At 38.6% G+C, this 26,145-nt stretch overlaps 2 protein-coding genes and 1 pseudogene across 4 annotated transcripts; 2 read left to right on the top strand and 1 right to left on the bottom strand.

The window, feature by feature from the left end:
• Positions 1-2,011: 2,011 nt before the first annotated feature.
• tnfsf14b (TNF superfamily member 14b) lies at positions 2,012-6,151 on the top strand. 2 transcript variants are annotated; one of them, XM_088420405.1, is made up of 8 exons: positions 2,012-2,101; positions 2,197-2,282; positions 2,596-2,815; positions 4,211-4,279; positions 4,361-4,394; positions 5,221-5,286; positions 5,386-5,623; positions 5,742-6,151. In XM_088420405.1, exons 3-8 carry the CDS (start codon positions 2,615-2,617, stop codon positions 5,929-5,931), a joined length of 798 nt encoding a protein of 265 aa, XP_088276531.1. In that variant the 5' UTR covers positions 2,012-2,101; positions 2,197-2,282; positions 2,596-2,614; the 3' UTR covers positions 5,932-6,151. The 2 variants fall into 2 exon arrangements, with proteins under 2 accessions (XP_088276531.1, XP_088276532.1); XM_088420406.1 differs by lacking the exon at positions 4,211-4,279.
• A 2,654-nt stretch (positions 6,152-8,805) lies between these two features.
• LOC148421282 (uncharacterized) lies at positions 8,806-11,045 on the bottom strand. The gene is made up of 3 exons (XM_088420018.1): positions 10,676-11,045; positions 10,533-10,566; positions 8,806-9,345 (listed from the first exon to the last, which is right to left on the bottom strand). The coding sequence occupies exons 1-3, from the start codon at positions 10,895-10,897 to the stop codon at positions 8,960-8,962; spliced, it is 642 nt and encodes a 213-aa protein (XP_088276144.1). The 5' UTR covers positions 10,898-11,045; the 3' UTR covers positions 8,806-8,959.
• A 7,330-nt stretch (positions 11,046-18,375) lies between these two features.
• LOC148421281 (phospholipid phosphatase 3-like) lies at positions 18,376-26,057 on the top strand (annotated as a pseudogene). The gene is made up of 6 exons (XR_015866202.1): positions 18,376-18,611; positions 21,449-21,606; positions 21,693-21,979; positions 22,974-23,031; positions 23,676-23,852; positions 23,925-26,057. The product of XR_015866202.1 is annotated as a phospholipid phosphatase 3-like (transcript).
• The last annotated feature ends 88 nt before the right edge of the window (positions 26,058-26,145 follow it).

Here is a 26,145-nt window from a genome sequence, read left to right as displayed (position 1 = left end):
TATGACGGGATTTTTGTGAAAAATCTATTGAGATGGTCTCCCAAAAGGGGTCACAAATCTGAGCTGACCAGTGATATTGTGTGGGTGTGTTCACATTTTCCAAGAGTCTGTTATAGTTTTACATCAAGAGGAAATTATTGCACTAATACAGCTGGGACACCATACAAACACTTTCATTGTGTGCTTTCTCAATAACTGCGAATTTCGCAACACTCATTTAAGACCACTGCAACTGCTCACTTCCATCTGTTCTCCCTACTTTTTTTTTTTACCTCCAATCTACACAATATGTGCATTTATGTGCTGTATATTTGGCTTTGCCATACGGTGGGAATCACGTTAAACACCCCAACGACAGCAGATTGGGCCTAAACTTTATCATGATCACACTTGCATCACATGCATAAAACGCTTATGCACTTTTTAAAATACCACAAAAAATGTGACGTTAGAAAATGATTTGGAACGCTATATGAATTAAAATATGAACAAAAATAGCACGCTGAATTAAATTAGGGTAAAAGGTTGCTCTGATACTAATACTGATAAATATTTTTTAATTAAAATCTGTAATTTGGTGGCCTGGTGATGTGCTGGCTTTCACCTACTACTGCATTTTTTTGGAATGTAAGTCAGGAGTTTTGTTCCACTCTTCCATGGTACTAAAGCAGTGAGGAGTGCAGTGTATTGCAATTTATATTGGGGTTTTAAAATGAACAACTGTCTAAATATTACACACTGGTGTTTTAAATTGTAGTTTCAATACAGAACAGCAGGAGGAGCCCGAGAGCAAAGAAAAGCTGATGTTTTGACATCAGAAGCGATGTACTGTACTACAATACCCTATAAAAAAGAGATCATGGAGGATGTATGTAGATCACAATCACAGTTTCCACTATATTTCAATATTACCCTATGGTTTTGCCATTTCAAAAAGTGCCAAAGCAAATGAGAGCAGTGAGTCAGTGAGACAGTGTGTCTTATAATCCAGTGCGCTTTATAGATTGCATAAACCGCAAGTTTGCATCTCTAGGGGGCAGAAAAATCAAATAACTTAATTGGGAATTGGGAATTCTTCAAATTTTACCTCTGCATTTCAGTTATAAATGTATGTTTACTATTAAAAATTTTTAGAATTATGATTATGTTATATTTGCTCCAATTTTGATGCAATTTATATGGGGGCAAGGCGCCAAAACCACAAGCTTTTGTAAAAGAAACAACGATTTTGTAAAATAAATCCAGAAACTGTCTTTAAATCAAAAAACTATATATTTTTTAAGGTTTTTGGTTGCAATTGGATTAAAAAATGAGTTTAATATTCAATTGAATCGCAATTATATTCTTTTAAACGTTTGATTTATCTTGGCATTGATCCAAATAGTCTTTTAATGTAATCGAGAGGTATTTTTTCCCATTCATCAAATAGTACTTTCCACAAATCATCTTTATTTTGAATTTCTGATTTTCTGACTTGTCTGATTGTTTGCTGATTATTCCCATTATCACAGCTCCATCTAGTGGATGCATAATGCAACCACAGCCAGTACTGTAGCTTCCTGTTCTATGCGCCTTATAATGGGATGTGCCTTACATATGAAAACAGTTTTAAAAAGGGGCTATTCATTGAACGTACGCCTTATAATTTGGTGCAACATTTGTCCCCTTTGAACTGTAAGACATGTAGTTACACAATATTGATTCATTTTTCTTCAATAGTATTTTCATTGTTAAGATTAGCATGTTCTATTGATGCTACTTTCAAGTATAAAAAATACCAAGCTATTCGGGTTGTATTAACTCTTTGCGTCAGCTGCAACAAATGCATGCACGCAAATGTGAATATTGAGGAAAAAGAGCAAGAAATTATCCAAAAAGTGAGAAAAGGAGGAGTCAGCTGAGGAACTATAACTATATGTTCTATACTCAACATGGGAGTGTCTCACACACAAACACATTTCTCTTGGGTTGTTTCTTCCCTGTGTCATATTCATTTCCTCCTTACATGAGCTTTTTGAAACGAGCAATATTGGTGACAGTTGGCAGAATATACACGAGGCAGCGCAGTGTCTCGGGGTTTCGCCTCAGTGTCGGCTGTAAGGTTAGGCGATTTTAAGGCTCACAATATGTTTGTTTAATCGTGTACTACCATGAACAAGGTTGTTTAATCAATTTACATGATTTTGTTTTCTTTAGCTGGATTCATCCCAAGTTGCGGAAATTAGCCGTTGGATGTGTGGCTGAGCAACAACAAACATCAGGAGGAGCACCAAGTATCCAAGGTATTCTTTTTCTGCAAAACAAAAATATTGTTTTGCTCGTAGCATACGGGAATATCTGTGCTCAGACTCCTCTATTCTCATGTGCTCGCAATAGTCAGACTATGGAGTAAGCACTTCCAAGAAGTGAGGTTGCTTAACATCACACGTGCGCGGAAGGAACAGACAACATTTGTTTTTGAGGCCCTTTACACCTGTCATCTTTTGGTCTTCTTGGCATTATCTTTCATTTTTATGTCTAGACTTGTCTCTGAGTATGCATGCTGGCTCCTTGGCCAGATGCTTCTTGTGACCTTGTGCCAAATTTGCATCATAGGTGGAGCGGGATCGAGGAGATGGCTGAGGGTGGTGTGGCCAGCCACTCCCAAGTCTTTGTGGTGGACAGCCAAGCCGGCTTCTTTCCCCCGCCCAGACCTGGGAAAAAAACGCGATGGACTCCGACAGGGAGCAAATTTCTTGTGCTGGTGGTGGCGCTGGCTGTGCTGGGACTTGTTGTGGAGGGATGTTTTGTCTATAAACTTTACATGCAAAACGAGGTGAGGACGATGTCTGCTATTAAATACAGTAGCTGCCTTTCCGACTGAAAACGAAAATGTTTTGACTGCATTCGTCTCGCCGAAATTTCCCTTTTCCTTACGTCAGAAACTCTCAGTCTCACTTACACACACAGGCCCACAGACCCACAGAATGACACAATCGAGCGTTTCCATTATGTTTGGCCTGACATTCTTAGTCTCTAGTCACATGTCCATTTGACACATGTCAAGTGAACAATATACAGTAGCTGGATTTCCCAAACTTACATATACTGTATTTTGCACTTTTCCAATTCCTTACACACAATAACTTAAACAGATAAGCAGTCTTTTTTTTTTTACTTTATTTTTCAATGATGTTAAGATATAAGTTAATGATTCAGGTGTAAGTAGTGGTCACCCAATCGGACACTACTAAATTATTAAAGAGGTAGTTTTGTTTTTGTTTTGGGTTTTTTTGCACCTTTGCACCATTTCAGTTGAATTCTTAACTAGTAGTTCTTATGGCATGAGTATCCTTTGGGTGAAAACACTTCAGGGGTTCCCTGGCATTTTTAACAGCAAATCTAATTTATTGCGTTGTAATGCCATGACAGAGCAGTAATGATTTTTTCAAATTTTGAGCAAATTAATTGGAGCATTCAGCACTTTATTGCAAAATTAAGTTATAGTGATCTTTGCACAACATCGTATGTCTTTATTTAGAATTTTACAGGTGCACATTGCCATCGGTAATGCAGTTTTCCAGAAGATAAGTGAAAAATAATTTTCTGGAGTTGCTGAATAAAATTCAAATGTAGTTTCAAAGTTTAATGGGTCAAACAGTTTGAAAGGTTAACAAACCAAACACACATAGAACGTTTCTCTTTTGTAAGTCTTTTTTTCCATCCAAAAATGTTTTGCACTGGTTAGTGTACACTTGTATGCTTTCATGTGTTACATCACTGAAAAAAAGTTGAGCGCCATTTTGACTAAACTTTGTGATGAAGCGTTATCTCAACATAATAAATAAAGTCTACATGGAGTTTTTGTGGTAGTTATTTTTCATACCAATTTACTACAGCTGCAAGTTATACAGTGGTCCACAATCTCGGTGCATCATAGTTTCGACATTGTGGGTTCACCATCCATCCATTTTCTTTAGCCGCGTATCCATTCTATTTTCAAGACCTCATGACATATGCATGTGTGGACAACATTTAAATTCCCACGAGAGGGCATAGGTCATCAGTCAAATTGATTTATCTTGTCCTACCTTAATCACAGTCTCAAAGGGCTTCACTGTGAGAGTCCTCTTTTGTTTTATGAACCTCAACAGCAACACTCCCTGCTCTTGAACTTGTGATAGCTTAGGTTGTTTGACTTCCTCTGGCCTTCTAACTTTCCCCCTTGCAGGCATTTTCCATCTGTGTGTCAGATCCTCTCTGTCTAAACATGTCCAACTGTAAAACATTTACCCAGCGGGTAAGCTTGAATGAATGAGCGTTACAGTGATTTAATCACATTACGCAAGGTTAACTGTATCATTTTTTTTGTCCCTTATAGGTTGGCTCCTTCAAAAGTCGGATGACATCTGAAGGTACATGATGGTTTTTATGATGAAATGCGAATCAAAAAAGCAAAAGTTACAAAGTGATTGATGGAAAAGTTGCATTATTGTCATGACATCAAAAATTAACCTAATTTAAAACACAAGTGTATCTATAGTTAAATCCAAGCAGATATTTACAAAATGGACAATATACTGCACTATATATATATATATATATATAGTTAGGGTTAGGGTTAGGGTGAGTTGGGCTTGTCGATGTACGTGGTCTTCTGGAACGCTTCTTACAGACGTATTTTAGGGAGTCCAGACACCGACCAATAGCAGACTAGCATTGTAGTGACGCGTTGCAGCGAAGGGAGTTCGACGCCAAGAGGAAATAAAAGCAATTACCTAAAAACGCCTCAAGAGGGAGGCAAAACAACAAACACAACTAAACCCACAGGTCATGACAGTTGTTGATGTTAATCGTAAAGTGGGATAAATGCCTTAAAGAGGGGACAAAATAACTCAGTATTCCACATTGTAACATGAAAAAAACGTAAGCCAGGGACGCCGTAACCTGGGGGTCCACTGTATGCATAAAACACTTACGTCTGTGTGGATGAGAGCTTAACCGTCTTTAGACCAAAACTTGTTGAGACTGAGTCAAGTGTTCCTCTGTATTACAACCTTATTTCAAATTCTTCATGACACAATCACTCAATGGTTTTAACACGACTGATGCATGTCTCAACACTTTAACAACACTGTAATCTATTGTGATGCCCATCCTTACTAAATGGATCACAACGATGATTCACAACGATTTGCTAGAATTAATCTTATTCCGATGAATTTGCCACTCTGGAAACAGGAAGCTCCAAAGAGGTTCTCCAAGTGCAAAGTCCACTGGGACCAAAGCCCTTTGCCCACCTAATGGGTAAGAAGAGGCCTCTCAATAGACCACCTTCAAAAATCTGTGTGTGTTTTATATGGCTTATATTTATTGGGATAAACTTGTTTCTCAATTTTCTATCAGGCAGCAGCAATCCCATCGGTAATAAAAATGTGGTGCAATGGATTGACAAAGATGGCGACGCCGTAACCCACTTGATGGGCTACAACGATGGCCGCCTGTTGGTGGAGAAGGAAGGTTACTACTACCTCTACTCCAAAGTGCAGATAAATGCTGCAGAGGTGTGTTCTCTCATCCAGCACACGGTGATGAAAGACACCGTGGCATATGACCAATCTATAGAACTTATGAAATCGAAGAGGTTAGTAGACACCATGATGAATTCCTTTGTTGCTAATTTGCTACATAGTAATTTCAAAGTGTTCTCTGTCTGGGCGATTGCTTTCAGTTTCTGGTGCAACTTTGACTTTTTCCTCCAGGTCCCGCTGCTGGACCCCAAAGCCTTCAAATGTCAAGTCATCAGAGGGGGAGGATATATGGGACAGTTACCTGGCGGGGATCTTCCACCTGCAGTCTGGAGATAAAATATTTGTCACATTGGATAGTATACATAAGTTGCGTCCTGGACCTGCTGAAAATTTCATGGGGGCCTTTATGATATCTCCATAGAAACATGTTCAAAAGAGAAAACAAAAGGAAAAAAGTAATATCAAATTAACAATAATATTTAACTGATTGTGATTACCACTCCATTTCTCTCTGAATGTATAGAAGCCCTCGTTAAAAAAACAAAACAAACAAACAGCAAATGATTGTAACCTTATAAAAATGTATCTGATATTCAGACCAGATAATTTGTTGAATAAAAGTTATGTATATTAACACAGTATGTGATCAATACTCCCAAGTTTGTTTGCAAGCCTGATAAGTGCTGAAAGCACATACAGATAAGCCTCAGACTTACAGGTCACATTACACAGTTGCAAATTTATTGATGTATTTTGAAACATGCACCTGCAAAGCAATATACATGTGTGTTAAGCGCAGGATGTGGTAAGGGATAGATGCATAAATGAAAGGACGGATCAGAATATAGACACAGAGGCCAGTGTGGTTGACTCAACCATTCTTGATATATATATATATATATATATATATATATATATATATATATATATATATATATATATATATATATATATATATATATATATATATATATATATATATATATATATATATATATATATATATATATATATATATATATATATATATACATATACTGAGATATATATATACTGAGATAAGATTATCAGTACATATGTAAAACTTTTTTGAAAGGGATATATTGATGCATGAATATGTTTCTAAATCATGCCCATAACAAATTTACAGTATTTGTATAAATGTAAAGATGAGCACATTTTGTTGTTTTTACGTTGGGATTCATTATTGTATATAAATAGCCTACTAGTGAATTAAGATATGAGTCGAATTAAGAAATAGGGTAGGACTACATAGCTTTTTGTACTTTTTCCTACTCCCTTTCAACATCTGTACTAAAGTATGACATCCACTGATTTTTTTTCTTTTGCTTTTAAATCCTGCAATGTGCTTGAATGTTTAATCAATCAACCAATCAATCAATCAACTTCTATCGGTTTAAATTTCTAAACATGTATGCATTTTTTTAATCTTTCAAATATTTAATTGAAGTTTTAAAAATGGGTAAAATTTTACAGGTTATTCACATTTTGCTTTGTGCTTAAAAGCATTCTGAGGAAGTACAGAAGCAAAAAAAAAAAATCATTGCCCAATTACTTTTTTTACTGTATACATCAAGGTATAAGGCCTGAAATAAAATCAACATTCTTCATACATAGCATGACAAAAAGGTGATAGGAAGAATCTACAAGATATGGAAACAACGTGGAGAGTGGAGAAACCATGTTTAGATGTACTCTTGAAATAATTGGGTTATTTCCTGTTGTAAGCACCAAATCAACACTACTGCATCTCCTGTACACACCTTACAACATGAACGGTGGCCAGAATGTGGTTGGTGGTAATCTACTAAAGGAAATTCAAAAACGGATTTACACTGAATTTACAGCTCTTCCAGGCTTCTACATGTGCTTTGTACAGTACATATTTTGCTGTTATACATCCATAAACAACAAGATCCTAATGAAGGAGTTGGAAACAGTTTGAACAAAATGTTTATTATACAGTATTATTGCGGTTGAAAGATAATAACAACAAAAATGATAATAAATTTGACATCACCACTAAAATTTGTGCATGCTTACCTGTTAAAAGTTGGTCTGATGCTAACAAAGGAAATAAATACTGTGCATACAATACAAAAAAAATCTAATACACTTCAAAGACAAAAATTGATATCCAAAATGTTGTAATTTGTTCTTAATGACATTTAGCTCAGGTATCACAGTACCGAGACAAATTTCTATTAATTTTCTGCTGTCCGCCCTACTTCAAGGTGTCATCGGACATTTTTTTTTTTTTCAAAACCACACTTTAAAATAAATAAACAGGAAGTGATGCGCTGTTCCCGCTACAGGCAACAACGAGGAACTTTCCCCTTAGCTCGACACTTTAAAAATATTCCGCGTACAACTTTAGCTCAATTACTTTCACTTACGTCATTTTCTCCTTTTCTTACATACACACACACATACAAATACAAATACTTATGAGCTCATATGTTTATTTCCATGTCAATATGGATACAATCCTCGTGGTGCAGTTTGTCCATTGGACTTACATTCATCACATTTGGCAAGGCAACATTTTGAACATCAAACAATAATATATATATATATATATATATATATATATATATATATATATATATATATATATATATATATATATATATATATATATATATATATACTGGCAACCCATTTGGTTCACCCTTTGGCCCAAAGAAAGCTGGAACAGAAACTGTTGATCATCAGATAAGGACAAGGGGTGCAGAGATTGGATGAATGGCTTGGACAAAAAGCTTTATCAAATGGAATGGTTTTGTGAGAATTCAGGTTTAAGTTGTTAATGTGTGTTTATTTTGCCAGCTGAACTGTTCTGTAAATATTTTGTTATTTACGGCGCAATCGTTGCCTATTAAATCATAACTTGGGCTTTCTATGTGTTAAGACCAAAGCAATAATTTACAGTCAGCGTTGCAGTGACCTTATCTTGACTGTGATCTCAATGCTGTTAATCCAACATTCTATGAAGTGAATCCAGATGACAACCTTGAAGCCATTTATAAAATGAAGAGAGCCAGTAACTCAAAAACAAAGTAAATTGCACATTAACACTAATGTAGTGTTCTCAACATATAATAACATAGTATTCCACATACAGCAACCTGCAACAGTCCCAGCTTTTTCAATAAATATGCACAAAAAATATATAAAATATAAAATATATATATATATATATATATATATATATATATATATATATATATATATATATATATATATATATATATATATATATATATATTATATCTATGCACAAAAAGAGGAAGTCAGTGTGTGGTCCATATCTGTACCCGGATTGCAACTTCTCTTCTTTTACATATGAGATCTGCAGTCTTTCACGTGACGCTGCTCTTGAGTTGGGTTACTTGCAGGTCATAGTGAGGCGCTTCTTGCGTCACATATTAGTCCAGAAAGAACATACCCAAATTAGAACCAATGAGTTCCAACTTCCAGTACTGCAGTCCCTCGTTTGGTACGCTCATGTGGGTGAGCAACTGCGTGTTGCCGTCCAACCAGCTAACTGTCCAGCACCGCTTGGTCTGTTGCGTGGACCCTGCCAGAAGCTCTACTTGGCAATTCAGCATCTCCCCCACTCGCACGCTGAGCACTGCAGCAGCACTGCATCTATGCGTGCAGGTCAGGTTGAGGTTCAGGTAGATGAAGTAAGGCCCCGCACGTCGGGGCCACAGCCAATGTTGCTTGGTGTCAAATTGGAAGTTGCTTCCAACTGAATCTCCAGTGCCATAAGGGACTGTATCCCACTTCACGGTTGAGTTCTGCAACTTGCCTGCAAAAGGAGATAAATGCATCTATTTTCAGAGCCGATATAGAAAAGATTTGATGTGCAGTAAGCAACAATAACAAAAAGGCATTAAAATCTGTGACGTTATGAATTGGTCTTTGGTCTGGTCTTTCACTTGTATAGCATATTTTTATCCTAGAAACTCAAAGCGCTTTACACTGACTACTTATTGATCAACTGATAATGAAGCGTCAGGACAAGCTGGGCGTTCAGTGTCTTGCTCAAGGATACTTCAACATTGTTATACAGGTCAGGGATCAAACCACGGCCTCTCCACTAAAAGCCCAAATCTAATCATCTCAATTATTCCACTTTTTTCGTTTTTACATCTTGAAAAAATATATATATATTTTTTTTAACATAAACTATTAAAATGTTTAAAAACAACAACAAACGTAATAAAATCATTATCTTTACTGCAAATCTGCCTGTGTTTTGGGGCCTTCAACCTGCCTGCCATTCTAGGTCATTCCTGACCTGGGTTCCCAAACCCAATTAAACTATTGCATGACATGATATGCCCAGCTCATTCACTGTAGATAGTTTACTGATATTTAGCATAGCAAACTTGTTTCCTTCTTTTTATAGAAATGCCATGAATTTATATTTTAAACATACATCACCAGAAATTAAAAATTTAATGGCAAGTTGTTGTCATTATAAATGTTTTTAAATAAACTATTAATCGTACAAGGAGCTAAATTGCTGCTTGAGTTGAAATCCTCAATAGAGCTACTATAAAAGCAATCAACAAAGATCGGTTATGGTAACGGCGATGGAAATTGAATGATTTTCCTCAATTCTATAAGAAAGCAGCAATAAAATAATTGGACTAGAATATTTTATTGCTTTGAGTGCAGTTAGCAGAGTTCATATGCCGAATCCACCTTCCTCCCACATTCCAAAAACATACGCGGTAGTTCCTGAGTCGAAACGGTCTTTATCTCTTAATGCAGGGGTTCTCAAACTTTTTGAAGGTTACCCAATTAACCTGGCCCCCTGCAGTCCGGCCACGGACCACCGCGGGTCCACAGACCCCACTTTGAGAACCATTGTCTTAATGTATAGTTAAATTACAACATAGTGGTAATGAGTAGATTTTGTGCACACTCAGCTCGACCAATGGAGAAATGGGTCGAGCTGAGGGCACATAAGGGAAAAAAAAGACTTACTTGAGGTTGCCTCCAAGAAAGCAAAGTTTTGCATCTGTAAACACAAAACAAAAAACGGCATAAGCCACATCTCTGCGAAATCGTGCAATTGTCTAGCATTTAGGTTAAACGTTACATTTGAAAAGCAAAAATCCAAAATATACCTTGTATGCCGGACTCTGCGTGAGTGTACTGAGAGCTCCCATTTGAGGTTGTAATTGCCGCAGGGGCGAGCCCTGTTTGGACCGAAGCTCCATCAGGACCGGCACGCACGCTGCAGCCATAGTAGTGAGCGCTGCAAAGAGGAAGACTACGGACGAGACCAAGCACACGTCCAGACAACGACCACGATCGCGACTTCTAATTTCCTGACACTCGATATCCATGTCTTTGGGTCTCTGTGTCAACAATGCGCATATGAGGACGGCTGAGGGGACAAGACAACAACTTGTCCACGAGATGGCGGTTTTATCTGCACGACAGTCCGTTCCGGTCCACGGGATTGAAGCGTGTTGTCGAGCTAGTCCTTTTATAGTGAAAGGGGAGAGTTCGCTTTCATAGTCAAGAGGAAAAACCACGGAAGTTATGGTTTTCCCTCCTCGCTTTATTCTCACGCCGCCACCCCCTCCTCCACTATGCAGTGTCCGGGGGCGTGAAAACTTTCCGAGACTCCCAGATGTTTCGCAATCGCTTGCAGCCGTGAGCTACACATACTTGAGAGTCAGAGGAAGTGAAACTACATCCTACCCCCCCCCCCCCCCCCCCCCCCATAAAAAAGGCAAACCAGCTGTTAAATATACACAAAACAATATAAAGAAAAGAAGGAACGTTTAACAAAATCACAAACACAACAAAGCCTCAATCCAGGCCAATTTATGTTTATAATTGTTTATATTGTGTTCTGTAAAGCACTTTGTCACAGGCTGCAGCTATATAAATACATTTGAGGTGATTAACATCATCCAGCTCAATTTTTTTTTTTAAATGACGTAATTTTGCCATCACCAGAATAAACGGTTTCGCCTGCCAGGCTAGCCAATCAATTTAAAACATTCACGTGACGTCAGGAATTCCCCGGCGTGTGGGCGAGCGGTTATCAAGACGGAGAGCGAATGTGAGACATTCGCTATCCTGACGTTTTTTCTATTGTATTCCAGCTATTGCATCAGGCGTTGCATTATCCGAACAGAAAATAACAACTGCATAATATCTTTTTTAAGATTTTATGAATCAAACATTTTAATCCATTAGGCAACGTGAACATTTTTTTTTAGATCCAGTAGACTACTCGACATAGATCGCGTTTGAAGATTATATACAACCTTTGACCTACTCCCTGTACAGTTGGAAAATGCACTTTTGGGGAACCTTGTAGGCTACAGTATTTATTTGAATTGTGTGTGAACATGTTAGGGGTTCCCATTCTTTATCCTCACAGGAGTGCCTTGTAGCCTTCAAGGGCAAGGGGGAAAGCCCAAAACAAAGGAAGTTAGGTGATTAAGTTGAAATCATTCCGTTACGGCCCTTGTATTTCATCACTATTATCAAATGAGCAAACATGTGTGTTATTATGTGTAGTGAAAGTTGCAACACAAAAATATGTGTTCAACATGCAAGGTGGTTAGTGCTGAAGTCCCCTAAGATAGCTAACGCAGCATGAATTTAGATCCGGGACTACCCTTCTTCAGAGTCATTCTGTTACGTTCTAATGAGCAATAAAGGTAGTCGCTGTTTGAAGCAGCTTTTCTGGTGACCAAAATACAATCTGCACATTTAGCAAATGAGAAACAATAAAAGGAAGTATGTTGTGGGGGAAGTTTTCTGTTGAAAAGTTAATAAAAATAGCCATGACTAATAAACTAGATCATAATGGGTCATGATTTTTAATTAGCACAATAAATTATTGAAAAAAAAACTGTGGGAAATCGGCTTAGGGTTTTTTGTTTTTTGTTTTTGATTGTTATTGGAAAAGGATATTGTGTCACAGTTTGTAAAGCAGGTTTGGCTATCAGTCAAAATATGACATGAACGGCTGTTGTTTGTCTATGTATATTTAGCAGTTTATTTATAGTCAGTTTACCCCACCCAAGCACAACCATGATCTTAATCAGGTTTAGTTGCATGGAGGACTGTGCACATCATCAGTTCAATATTAACATAAAAGTAAATGACAAGATTGATCCCTCACGAAAGTCCCCCCGCCAGAATGTGTCTTGATATATGGCTATATATCCATCCATCCTAATCAATGGATGAATATATAGAATGTGGGAAGCATGCTTCCAATCCATTTGATAGGCTTAAGGGTTATGATTTTTCAGGGTTACAGGGGTTGAAATAGAGCTGGGAAAAAGTTGACCAAGTCAGGCAGTCGACTAAAAATAGCTGTCTTGAAGTTTTGCCAGAACCATGTTCGCGCCACCATTTTCTTCACGGATCTTTCTTGCAGACGTACGCAATTGTTAAAAAGAGAGAGAAAAATAATGTTCAACTACTGCGCAATGGCAAAATGATACCACAGCATTAATTAAAAAAAAAAAAAAAACTCATACAAAAAACCCGTCTTGACATACAGGTCCATTGTCCATTGTCCCAGTGCACCATTTAGTGGCTAAATGGCCCCATTCCTATTCAAGGAGAGGACAAAGGCACATACTGCCTCTGATCTCTTGAAACCTTTCCTCGCTAATAAAAACGTCTGCTGACTTCAACCAAACAAAATTAACAGAGCTCAAATTTAATAAAACGACAAGTGGTAATGACAACACTTTTGTCATAAGTGGTTAAAGGTAAAAAAAAAATATATAAAAATCCACCTGATTTAAGCTACATATTATGTATGCTAAATTATTGTGAGCTAATGAGCTATATTTGAAATTCTTGAACACTGAACACAACACAACTTAACACTTTGCTGGGCTGTCAGTAGAGGCATAATTTTTGTCTGTGAAAATTGGTTGGGTCTTGGGGGAGAAGTGGAAGGGATTGAGTGGAACAAATCATTTTTGAGGCAGGGGGCATTGCTGTAATTTTGTTACAATGTCAAAATATTGTATTTAATTCACTTAGGATATACATAACAAAATCTATCTCTGAAAATCAAGGGGTGCTGAGATTCAAGTGCCTGTGCGTGTATCTGTGTGTGTGTGTGTGTGTGTGAGGGAGGGGGGGGGGGGGGGGGTTGAACAGTGTCAGGTCCAAAATGAAATAAAATGCTTGACAAAACATCAGCATTTTTTTTTAAATTCTTGATGTGCTTGAGCTACCTTTTTGGTTTCAGATGTGTAGTCCACAGTGCTATTTTGCTCTGTAAAATTAAAAATGGCATTCCTTTCCCAAATGATGAAATCACATATGAAGTGCTGACATTAAAGTCTGCGCTGGATAATTTGAGTATCATGTATCAACTGAGCATAAAAAAGGGCATGATGGGAAAATGTGTGGATTGTTTGAGCGAGGGAGTGACAAAGATGCGGAAGTCAGCTTGTTACACTCAAAACAGTATGACAGATTTTTAGGAAGTCATGTACACCCACGAGTCGAAAATCCAAAGTTGTTTTTTTTCTCTCACGAAACTAACCGCATGAAATGCACTCAGGGATTCCTCAGTCTCACTGTAAACTGAATCAACACATATGTGTGTAAATGTGTGTGTAAATTTCGGGGAATGGATACTACAGGATCTTTTACAATTATGCTCATCATAGGATATTCAAATACAACATTCAAAGCTTTGCAGTTGTTTTTGGGCCATTAACACTAGAAGGTTTGGCTTTACTACCTATAAAGACCACTGGGTGCCGATTAGCACCAAAAATTCTAGCTAACACCCTAAATCACCTGTGAACAGCTAACTGTTTTACGTAAATTGAACAGAAGAGAAGTTGCACACTCACTTTATCTTGTTGGGGGAGCATCAGACATGCAACTGTGGACCTTATGTGGGGGTGGAAGAGCTTGCTCAGTCCCATCTTTTGAAAACTTCATTCAAGATAAAACAGGCTGATGTTGCAATACAATTTGATCTTTCTGAGAGAGCAACACACAAGTTTTTCAAGATGTATTGATAAAAATGGACTAAAAAAACAGTCATTCACAATCCAGTCAACCAGGGTTGTGCGATGTGATGCAGTTGGTGACAAATGACCCCCACATATCAGAATTTGCAACAAACCACACAGGATGTCCAGATAAGGACTACATTTACATGTGTGATGCTCCCCCAGCTAGATAAAGTTGGTGTGCAACTTCTATTCTGATAAATTTACATAACAAAGTTAGCCATTCACAGGTGAGTCAGGATGCGAGCTATAATCCTTGGTGCCATTTTGCACTCCGGTGGTCTTTATAGATAAAAGTGCCAAATGGCACTTCTCTGATATTTCAAGTGTTAAAGCATATATGCAAATGTTCAGTTATCCGCACTGATAGCACTGCAGCAATCCATTGTTGTTTCAAAATGACAAACAGGTGACTTGGGGAAAAAACACCAGTTTAGGGGTTCGGGTTTTTCACACTTTTCACTTTCACTTTTCACCATTAGAGTCATGCTGGTCTCAGGCACTCCTGCTGTATCGATTTCACAATACGGCGAACCTTTTCGACTGTCGGCAAAGGAGAAGTTAGTTTTCCTGTCGCCTACTGTGACTGTGTGGAGATTATTTCACCCACAAATCGATTTGAGAGTCACATGAACAATTTGAGCTCATGAGCATACTGTAGTTGTACCTAGTCAGCAAAAGCCATGTGATCCCTGCCAATCAAAAAAACACGCCATCGTTCCTTAATCCAAACCTGTTCTACAGATACAGACAATATGAGAGTGTTGCGTGTTCTTAAAATATGGGGAGGAGCTTAGAAAACCCTAGGGGAGAACATTTTGAACCCACTTTGAACCCAGGCCTCAGAACTGAGGGAGATGTGCCTACTACTACTTGTCCACCTGTGTCTTAGATATCCACCATATTAGAAAGCAAGATCAATCAAATTGGGATGTACAAAAACATTGGGACCTCAAACCTCTGCAAACAAAATTGCTGTAATTTTCACTGAGGCTTGTGTATCTGTTGACGGCATTGTCATTGTGACAGGTAGTTACATGCATTTCTACAAAGTGTGTGTTTCAGCTCCTTACACAGATTTTTAACAATGCAATCCCAGACATATTTATACATTTTTACAGAATTAGGACATTCAAGCTCAGCGACTGTTTAAAAGTTTTTTTTTTCTTTTCAAATATTAGGGTCAAGAAATATCTGCAAATAGCTGGAAATTGATGAGTTAGTTAAAATTTCAATCAATGCTTTTCCAAATAGGAAGTTTTTTTTCTTTGCTATTTTTGATGGTTTTAGCAGTGTTTTGGTTTTAGTTTTTCCTTAACCCTACAAACAATTTGTGATTCCCAATCTAGGAACGTTTTGCCGGAACATTCATGTTTTCCGGAGGTTATGTTTCATTTGGGATTTCCGTGATTCATGGTAGCAAAGGAAACTTCACTCTCGCTCTCACTCACCCTCTCTCTCTCCCATGCTCCGTTCTGTCTTTCTTTAAAACATGCACACTACATTCATGCACTATGAGCAGGAACCCCTCTCTTGCTTCTGAATCGGAAGTGTTACCATTATGTCACAATAAATCTGTTAGTTCATTAAAAGCTGCCAAATGTGACAGTGTAACACCTTTTTTTATGTAACCACATGTAACCACATGCTAATATTTTGGCATAACCCATAAGGAACCCCCTGAATGTTAGTTAGGTTGGAGAAACATACTCAAACATTTTCATTTCAGGGAACCCTTGAGCTGTGTCTGAAAGCAAGCTTTCTGCCAAAGCAGCTCCAGAACAACGTGATTGTCCTGAGATTTTATCATAACCTCAAGACACACTACTAGATGCTGTGAATCTGACATAACCGAACTGAGTCTTCCTTTACACTGAGGACTCAAATTGAAAATCACTGTTTTATGGGAGTTGGTTTATTCACTGTCAGCCATTTTTCACCCTTACAAAAGCGCAGAATATTTGACAAGACCATTGTGACACTCAACCCAAGAAAAAAGATGGTTATACAGCCACCTAGCTGTTAAAGCACTTCAACTACAGCGCAGAGAATTCAGACGCTCAACCCAAGAGAAAAGATGGCTGTACTGCCACCTAGCTATTAAACAACAAAAACTACAGAGCAAACACTGACTAGTGAACCTATTAGTATGATAAATTGGGAAAAAATGGGTTAAAAGTCTGTTAAGTATTTACTGCTGTGCAAGTGACTCTTTTGGATCATCTTTACCACTTTTTATTCACCCTTTATTTACTCAGTTATGGCAATGGAGAACAATTTAAATCCATTTGCAATGCTTCCACTTCCCCCCAAAAACCTTCAAGTTTGTATTACGTCTGTTTAACGGCAGTTCTTAAATTGTAATGGTTTACTATGACAACCTATGTATAATAAAAAACATATAATCTATGTATAATAAAAATGTGCAAACAGGCATACTACAAGTGGATGGATCAAGAATATCACAGTTTTGGTGAAAAAAAAAAACAACCCACCCACTGGGTAACATTGACCCAACTTTCTGTGCTCAATTTTGGGGGCTGTTTTTTACAAAATGACATATTCTCTGGTGTCCTGTGAGCTCTTGTATATAATTGATTGGCTCATACAGTAGGTTGGAAAACACAGATGCTTTAAACAAAGTACATGAAACGGGTTTGTAAAAGTAAGGTTTGTAAACTTTTCCCATTTGTGTGACTTCCTATTGTGAGATCTAATTGGACAAATCAAAATAAGTAACAAAGTAAAGATTTTTTTCTTCTTCTCTGTGCTGTGGATAGGTTTGATATATTTAAAATCTTGGGTGGCCTCAATAAATGTGTACTTCTCTGGGAGCAGTACACCAATCCGCCAAAGGAGGGTTCAGTATTATCATTGGTCGTAATATTTATTGGGGAATGCTTTCAATTATATGCTCGCTGCTCAAGTTATTGCAAATATGCACAGCTTCTCGACTTAAAACAGATTCATCCATCCGTAGGGGTGTTTATCTGTGTTGTGGAGGTGTTGGGATGGAGACCCAAACGTGTGACTTTGCAGAAGGACTCTATTAGAAAGAAAAGATAGCAATGCTCACACTCTTTTGCCACTCTTTATTGAGAGGTATTGCAGGTTAATTTATGTTTTTGTTTTGAATTTGGTTGTGTTGTATCTGTGATATGTAAAGGTAAAGGTAAACATACGAATGGGTTTTCTTATTAAGTCAGGACATATTATTAACAATCTAGTTTATTTTTAACTGAAGTAATTAAGCAACACGTTTTTACTTGTGTTTTTATTTTAGCCTTTGGATCTCAAGAAGTTGAATTCCTACTGAAGAAATTAGCAGCATGAAGTACATTTGCAGCTGAATTAAATTCAGGATTTTGAGGAAAAATATGCAAAAATAACAACAAATATGCAAACCCGCTGACTTGAATTCAAGGACTTCGATAAAATATGATTAAATAGAAGCTGAATTTTGTTTTTGATGCCCCCTCGTGTCGACAGCACGCCAAGTAGCTCTGTGACAACCTGACGACCAGTCCAGGACGTTGTTCGCCTTTTTCTCAGTCAGCTGCGATAGGTTCCAGCAGCCCGTTACCCTCACCAGGATAAGGAAAGACAATCAAAGCAAAGTGCGCATACTTGGGTCGTGACGTGTGTCCGCCAAGTCCTAGTTGCCCATTTTGACGAGTCTGCAGGCGAGGTGATGCCATCACTTTCTTGACGCCTCAAAAGTCAACAGTTGTGTGACGTCATTTTTAAAAACTCGCCTTTGTATCAAAGGCAAAGGCTCGTTAAACTTTGATGTAAAGTTGTTCAGTCCGCGCTTTGTAATGCTCGACCAGCTGGGGGCCACGGCGCGCCCGTGTCAGCGAAGAGCTCCAAGCCAAGCGATCCATCCGGCCCAAAGGGCTGCACGCCAAGAGGGGCTCGCAACCGACAGTAGCAGCAACAGCGGGGATGGAGAGCAGCGCCGCGCATAAACCCCTGCGAACTGGACACTCATTTTCAAGGAAGCTTCTAGTGGCGTCAGACGTCCTGTGCCTTTTCCTAGGTGAATAATATCCAACTTTTATACTTCTCTAAGAGACTTTCTCAGTCGTTTGCCTGAAGCACACATGGCGTGTACTTAAATCTGTTTAATGTTTAGTCAAGGTAGTCCACAGTGGTCCGTATACGGAGGTAAAATAATTATGGAAGGTTTGTTTAAAAGATGCTAGGTGGCTTTTAAAATATTAATTGTTTAAAAGTGTTATTGGTTTTTACAATCAATGAGGCGGACACCTGAAAAAAAATCTTAAAAGCGTTGTTAGTTTAATTGGAATAATTTGTCATTTATAATTAACAAATATTAATTGGTCATTGTTTTGAATTATTTGTTAACTGTTCTATGTTCAAAGTTAGTTGTCAAGTTATTGTAACTAAGCACAGCTTTCACAGTAAAAATGATTGAACAACTAAGATTTTATTTGGATTTTATTCAATGACCAAGTAATGTTTCGTTTCCTTTTAGTTCACGATTCAGGCGTTTGTTTTGGTTAATTTACTTAGTAACAAAAACAATGTACTGAATTTTCAACTACAGCTGTAGACTTACTTGTTTCACGTTTTATACATTGTTTCACTTTTCGCCACAACAAACGAGGCTGTCACCGTTGTTTTATGTTTTTATTTTAAGGTTAAGTAGTTGCATTTATATGCTCTAATTGGCATTTAATGTAAAATATTTTACAAAAAAATCAATTGAGTTCCCCATAGAATCATTTTAGTTTCATATATCATTTAAAGTGCAACTACTGCCATTATGAAACGTGAAAAATTTAGCAACTCAGGCAGGCATTCAAAAGTTAATTGGATTTAATGTGGCCAATGTACAGTGCGTAAGATGCCTTTGCCAAAGCAGAATCATTGAGTTGCTCCTCTGCGTCTTTGTTCATATTGATTTAAATTTACTCTTTGTATGTTTTGAAGGTGGATTTTTAGCCGTTACTGGTACTCCCTAGAGTCCACGCTGCCCAAAGCATTGCTTATATTGCCTAATTAGTGAATGGCCCTACTTATATCCAGCAAGCAGGAAATTGAAGGAATTGTGAGGAATTAATAATAGATTTTGATGTAACTTTTTTTCAGATTTGATTTGAATGATCACAATACGCAAAACGAAGTTGAATGCAGGTGACATTTTGTCATCACTTGATCGGCTGTTAGCAAACAAATCAGTGCATTTGATGGAAGTAAAGTTTTGGGATCTGGAAGTTGACTTTTTCCTCCACATTTTGTCATTAAATTGCTCAGCAGCTGCTGGTTTTAGTTGGGTGATTGCACTTGAACAAACTGTAATCCAAAAAAAAGTATCAGTTGAAAAAAACTTTTCTCACTCCCTCTTTGCGCATGCATGTAAGGCTTCTGTTCCCACCCATGCACACTCTCAGGCTCTCTGTGCCAGCTGCTTAGTGCATTGCCCAGGGAATTCTACTGTTTCTATAGCAACCACTTGTTCTCAGGGTAGAGCAGAATCAGAGGGGAATCGGGGAATTGTATCAGCTATAAATAAATATATGCATGATCCCCGCATGCACAAGTCTATGTCGCTGTCCCTCACAAGTGACAAGAAGAGGGTATGTCATCAGGGTTAATCGGCATGCACTTTTCCTGACAGGCTGGAGGGGTAGTGCATTTTAACCCCTGACTTAAAGTGAGCAGAGGAGTGTGTTGTGCATTGTCTGTCCAGTTTCCTCCTCTAATACGTGTGTGCAGGAGTGTGAGCTCTGAGGCAGAGAAGGGTATCGGGGAGAAATGGGGGGGGGGGGGGGGGGGGGGGGTTGGCAGTGTCAGGCTGCTTCTGGCTCTGGTTTGTTTTAGAATTCACTCTTTTGTTTGCCAGGGAAGAGTTGAGGTGGAGTGACAAACAACCCGCTTTTCTTACTATTCAGCCCTGTTCTCACACTAAAAGCAAATTCTAGCTAAACATTTTTTGCATATAGTTTGTCAGGAAATGGGAACATTATGCAAGTTCCTTCAATCCCTGTGGAGTAATGTAGTGACCTTCACATTCCTCTTGATGGTCGGATGACTGAGGTTCTCCAGAGACTAGAACTAAGCCTTTGATTCCAAGGATTATGGCATCCATTTAAAACAGTAAAAATCTAGAGGTACACTTCCAGATGTAAATTTCAATAAAAAGTATCAATTTTGAAATTATGATCTTATTTTATTCAAAGGTACTTATTGTGGTTAATGAGCTTGTGGTATGAAGAGCAAAGGATGAATACCCAGATTTATTGTACCTTCTGCCATCGGACGGATGGACGGATGGACTGACAGATGTTGTCAAGTTTCTGAAAATAACTTCTACCTTCTAGTGGAGAATGGATGGAAGGACTGACCAAGGCTGTTTTTGTTTTTCTTTTTACATGGACCTGCCACCTATGACAATTTGGTGACAGAATGTAGACTAGACATTAGAGCAACAAAATCAGGTCTGAGTTGAGTTGCGAAAGGTGTAATGCTACCTTCAGACCACAAACTCGTGATGAGCGTTCAGGCCGATGCATTCTCATGTATAGTCAATGCTAGTTGTGCTGTTAGGCGTGCTTATGTGCTTGGTGATGTGTTTGGAGCATTTGAAGAAAAACAAATGCTAATGCTTCCACATTTTTTTTCTTCAAAGAAGTAGATGGACGGCTATAGCTGGTTCATTCTTAACTGTAATATGTAGCAATTCGACCCATACAGAAATGTCCCACAGGGATAAAAACAGAACAATCTGGACTACACTTCCTGAATGCATTCATGCCAAAATATGGAAGAATTCTGTGTTATTTTTTTGCAGGATGAAATTGTGAAAACATTACAAGCAATAATCTTAATCACATTCATCTCCCCCCTCAGTTTCCATCCCTTTCTTTTTAAGCGAGCTTAAGGCGATCCGACCGTACGCAAGAGGTTTCATATGTGGAGACGACAGCCTCACCTACCCATACCTCAGCTCAGAGGTCATACCAGACAAACTGCTCATTGCTGCCGGCATCCTTATCACGGGTCTTGGAGTGAGCACTGCGCCGAATTGATAATGCGCCCGAGTGCAGTCATTTGGATTCTAACACAGTGGTTGTGACTGCGTGTCCGCCTGCAGATCACTGTCGGGGAATGTTACTGCGTGCGCTCCCTAGGTGTCACCTCCAAGGCCTTTGTCAAGAACAACTATGTGTCCTGTCTCTACAAAGAGTTGGGCTCCTTCCTGTTTGGCTGCTGCGTCGGCCAATCCCTGACAAACGTGGCCAAGCTGAGTATTGGCCGTCTGCGGCCGCACTTCTTGTCAGTTTGTGGGGTCACCTATGCTTCACTCAATTGTACCCCAGGAACTTTTTTGGAGTCAGTCAAGTGCAGCAACACTGACCGACGCTTAATAGAGGAGGCCAGGTGGGTGTTATGCATTCATCGTCTGTTTGCCCAACCAACCATCCATCCATCCATCCGTCCATCCATCCATCTCTCACCCACCTTTTCAGACACTTGACACTGTAGCAAGTAAAAACATTTGTAGATGATGTAATCCCTGTGAAATATTTTTCAACTAAGTATCTCCTAACCATTTTGGGATTTCAAAAAATACTTTAGACAGTGCTGTGCCGTCTGTGTCTGATTTATTAAAACATTGTAGCTACATTTGTAGTGGTATATGTCTCCAGGCATATTTGAGTTTTCAACTCCAGAAGATATAGAAACCATCTGTTTTCCGTCTGGCTCATCTGATGGAAAATTATATCTTTCATGACAATGCTCATTTGTATAAAAATTAATAAAATAGTTACAAAGCTGCATTTTCCCACTATCCATCCATTTATCAATTTTCTTTCGCCGCTTATGCTCACAAGGGTTGCTGGCTTGCAGGTGCTAATCTCCGGGCAATAGTTAGTGGATGTTCCAACTAATTAGATCTTAATTTGAAAAAAAGCAAGTCATGTTCCTGTCATGCTTTTCAAAAGCATCAATTTAGTTTTTTTTTGCAGAAACTATGTCAAAATCTCAAATACCCCCAGAAGTGGCTTCATGAACAGCTGTTTTAGAGATGGTATTTTCTAGATTCGATTTTGCATCTTCTCCCCAAGCGCGCGTGGCTTCTCCAGGCACTCTGACTTCCTTCCACACCTTAAAAATTTGCATGCCAGATGAATTGGACATACTAAATTGTCCTCAAGTTTGATAGGGTGCGTGAATGGTTTTTCGTCTCTGTGTGCTCTGTGATTGGCTGACAACCAGTTCAGGGTGTCCCCTGCCTACTGCCCTTAACCTGCTGGGATAGGCACCAGCAAGCCTGCGCCACTTGTGAGGATAAACGGCTCTAGAAAATGGATGGATGGATATTTTCGAGATTTGTTTAAGCTATTCTAATCCTATTCCTTCTCCAATTCAGAAAATCCTTCTTCTCTGGTCATGCCTCCTTTGCGATGTACACCATGCTGTATTTAGCTGTAAGTATATAACCATTACTTTTGCTCTTTTTTGCTGTGTGGCCCCTCTATTTTCCAATTATTTCTTGATGCTGAAAAGGGATGAGATACAAAGCCATCACCAGTCCAGTGAGCAGCACTGAGGGAACGAATGAGAAAATAGAGGAGGGGAAATACTGGAAGGAGAAATGAGAAACACAGAGGTCGCTTTGTTTTGCTGTGGGAGGGGTACGACCTCGGCTCCCTGCCTCACTGCTCCCATCTATTGTCTGGGTGTGTTTGTATGAAATGTGCTGCATTTTTATGTGGTGATGGAGGACTGTGTTTGAGAATTCATACTCATACTATTTCATAATCATGCATGTTTACTTGGTAGGGGCTTACAACTCTCACAGGAATAGATTGTATGAAATGTTTTTTCTTTCAATAGTTTTTCTGCATCTGCTCATTTTCATATTAACTGGATAGAGTAAACCCCTTTAGTTCAGATTCTAATGCTTAAACAAATGCATATCAGCACACATGAATATTGTCAATTTGTGGCGCATACTTTCCTGCTTGCAGAAAGAAAGTGAACCTGTCCAGAAAATCTGGTCACTATTGAACCTAACTACTGATGAGCCAGTACACATTTACAGCACAATGACCGTTTATTATTGGTGCAGTTTTACCTTCAAGCGCGGTTGACATGGCGCAATGCTCGTCTGCTGAGACCCGTGCTGCAGTTCTTTCTGTTTCTGCTGGCCATCTACACGGGACTGACACGCGTTACTGACAACAGACACCATCCATCGGATGTCCTGGTTGGCTACATACTTGGAGCCCTCACTGCATACTGGGTGGTGAGTTTTTCTCCCTATTTCTCTTGGCGCTTGTGCTCGTCCTCATATTGATGTGGCTTTGTGTCTTGTTAGGCTTTCTTCATCTCACCTATGTTTAAGACATCCAGCTTGAATCCGCATCAAGTGGAAACCCGGAATAATCATTTATCAGCTCAACTTAGCATCTGCTAAAGCTCACCTCCATCCTCCCAGCATGCCACAGCATTCATAAGCAAGGAGCCCGTAGAGTGAGACTGTTTCCTGCGTTGGGACTGAAGTCACCTCAGTATTTTGGAGAAGAGAGTGTTTAAGTGGTGGAGGGAGGGTGGGACATCTTGAATGTGACCAAAAATCACACAGCGATAGTCATTTTTCCCTTACTATAGCAAGAAGAAAATCATTGAAATGATGCGTTGGTGTATGTTCCGAAGGAAGGTGTCTGTGGTTGTCATGGCAACAACAGCTCTCTTACATTGACATTTTTGTATAAGTGGACCAGCCAAGACACAAGTGGTCTGATAGCATGAGACCACTTCAGAGTTGTTTGCCATAATTAGAAAAAGTTGCTTCTCATTAAAATGATCAAGACAATGTTCATTCAAACAGCATGTTACAACCAGGATTTTAAATTAACACCTACCAAATATGAGTTGATGATTCAGCGTTGCTGGTAATGATAAAAACACTGCCACTTTGGCTGGCGGAGAAGACATGGCTAAACACATGGGCAAACACTTTTAACACATTATGAAAATAAATAAATTAAAAAAAACGAAGTCATTTGTTTATGAACTAAACTAGTGCCTTTTTGAACTTGTGAACTGAACTTAAAATGAGCTTCCGTAGACAGGGAACTTTTCCAACATTTGGTTCTGTCAGTATTTAACGCTCCAGTCTGCAACGGGTGGGCGATTTTCCAAAGGGTCCATACAAGAAACTGAAAGTTTTTCTGGGAACCTAGCCAACATACATCAAATTTGTCTGTTTAATATATTTTTTAAAAAGTGTTATCTCCTTTTCCCAATAAAATGTTGCATTTTTAGACATGATCTGATTAAGAAAGGCAAATTTTGGCCTTCCCTCGAAATAAGTTGCAATTATTAGGATCACGTCATTTTTACTGGTCACAATTATGAAAAAAGTAGTTGCCTGAGGGATTGAAGAATTTGTCAAATGTATCAAAAATGTCACTAAATTGGCAACACCGCAGAAGTCCTTGCATGTGCTTGCTACCATGTGTGAGTAACGAAGCGATAGCCTGATGAAAGTAGAATGATGAAAGTTGAGTTTAAAAAATAGTGGCCAGTGAAAACTGGTTCGGTTTTGAACCATGGGCATGCATTGTTAGTGTTGGCAGGTGCATTCACCTAACCTAACACTTGCCGCCTTTAGCTTCTGAAGGTTTTGTGATACTGCCAGTTTGTGTTTATCACATCGGATTAAAAGAAGTAAAAACATTTCCCTGTCATCGCTTGAAGTAATGTATGCCCGACCTTGACTCAATTGAACTGGGTCAGTGACCATCCACTGAATATAAAGTCATGAAAAATCTCTCATTTTAGCAGTGCCACCTCCATGAAAATATGTGGAACTTTTAAAAACAAAATTCAGACCAAGTTCAAATTAAAAGGTGACACAGTGGAGCTATATGAGAATTGAATTGGGGAAGATTTGAAAACACTTGACTCCAGCCCCCAATCGAGAGTCTACAAATGAGGTTTGTCAGCAGTTCTATTGTTGAAAGTTGGAGTTTGCAAAATGGACTTTCATTTGTTAGGCTAACAAGCGTTACGCGGAAAGCAAAAAGCACTTGAAATCACTTCAAGGATCTTTTGCAAAGACAAAAATGGTGAATAGCATTTGTTTGTTAGGTTAACAGTGCTAACACACAGAGAGGGCAAGTCACATAAAATTTCTCTTTGATTTCTCATTGACCTATTGCCAAGGGTCTGTCTTGCTCATGGACATTTATCAGGGTAAGAATTGAACCCTCAATCTTTAAGGGCTCGATAGACAAGGGAAGAGATTCTGAAATGGGATTGAATAATGTCAATCATGTATATTTTAATTTATCATTCATTTTGTGTTCATTTAGGAGGTTCTGGATAAATTTGACCCCAAAAAGGTGTGTCATGCTGCAAATTGGTTTGTTGCACGGAAATGACTATGTATCCTGTTAAATAATTAGGATTATTTATCCAAAGTAAAATTTTATCATCCCGGTGAGACTCTTTTCATGTTTTCCAAATAGAGATTATTACTCCCAGTGCTTTTTTTTTTTTAAAGGCTTATTTGGTAGCGTTTGACAAATTCA

This window comes from Hippichthys cyanospilos, chromosome 7, assembly GCF_059441005.1.
Source record: "Hippichthys cyanospilos isolate Australia breed blue-spotted pipefish chromosome 7, RoL_Hcya_1.0, whole genome shotgun sequence".
In the NCBI taxonomy this organism is placed as follows: domain Eukaryota; kingdom Metazoa; phylum Chordata; class Actinopteri; order Syngnathiformes; family Syngnathidae; genus Hippichthys; species Hippichthys cyanospilos.
The sequence above is the reverse complement of the archived record's forward strand: the minus strand, read 5'-3'. Positions and strand labels throughout refer to the sequence as shown.

Bases quoted from the DNA above. Each gene is read 5' to 3' on its own strand.
- tnfsf14b (XM_088420405.1), top strand. From the start codon at position 2,615: ATGGCTGAGGGTGGTGTGGCCAGCCACTCCCAAGTCTTTGTGGTGGAC. The intron at 4,280-4,360 runs GTAAGCTTGAAT...TGTCCCTTATAG, and splicing joins GTAAAACATTTACCCAGCGG to GTTGGCTCCTTCAAAAGTCG. The intron at 4,395-5,220 runs GTACATGATGGT...CTCTGGAAACAG, and splicing joins AAGTCGGATGACATCTGAAG to GAAGCTCCAAAGAGGTTCTC.
- LOC148421282 (XM_088420018.1), bottom strand. From the start codon at position 10,897: ATGGATATCGAGTGTCAGGAAATTAGAAGTCGCGATCGTGGTCGTTGT. The intron at 10,567-10,675 runs GTATATTTTGGA...TTGTGTTTACAG, and splicing joins CGCAGAGTCCGGCATACAAG to ATGCAAAACTTTGCTTTCTT. The intron at 9,346-10,532 runs GTAAGTCTTTTT...CTCCTTTTGCAG, and splicing joins TTTCTTGGAGGCAACCTCAA to GCAAGTTGCAGAACTCAACC.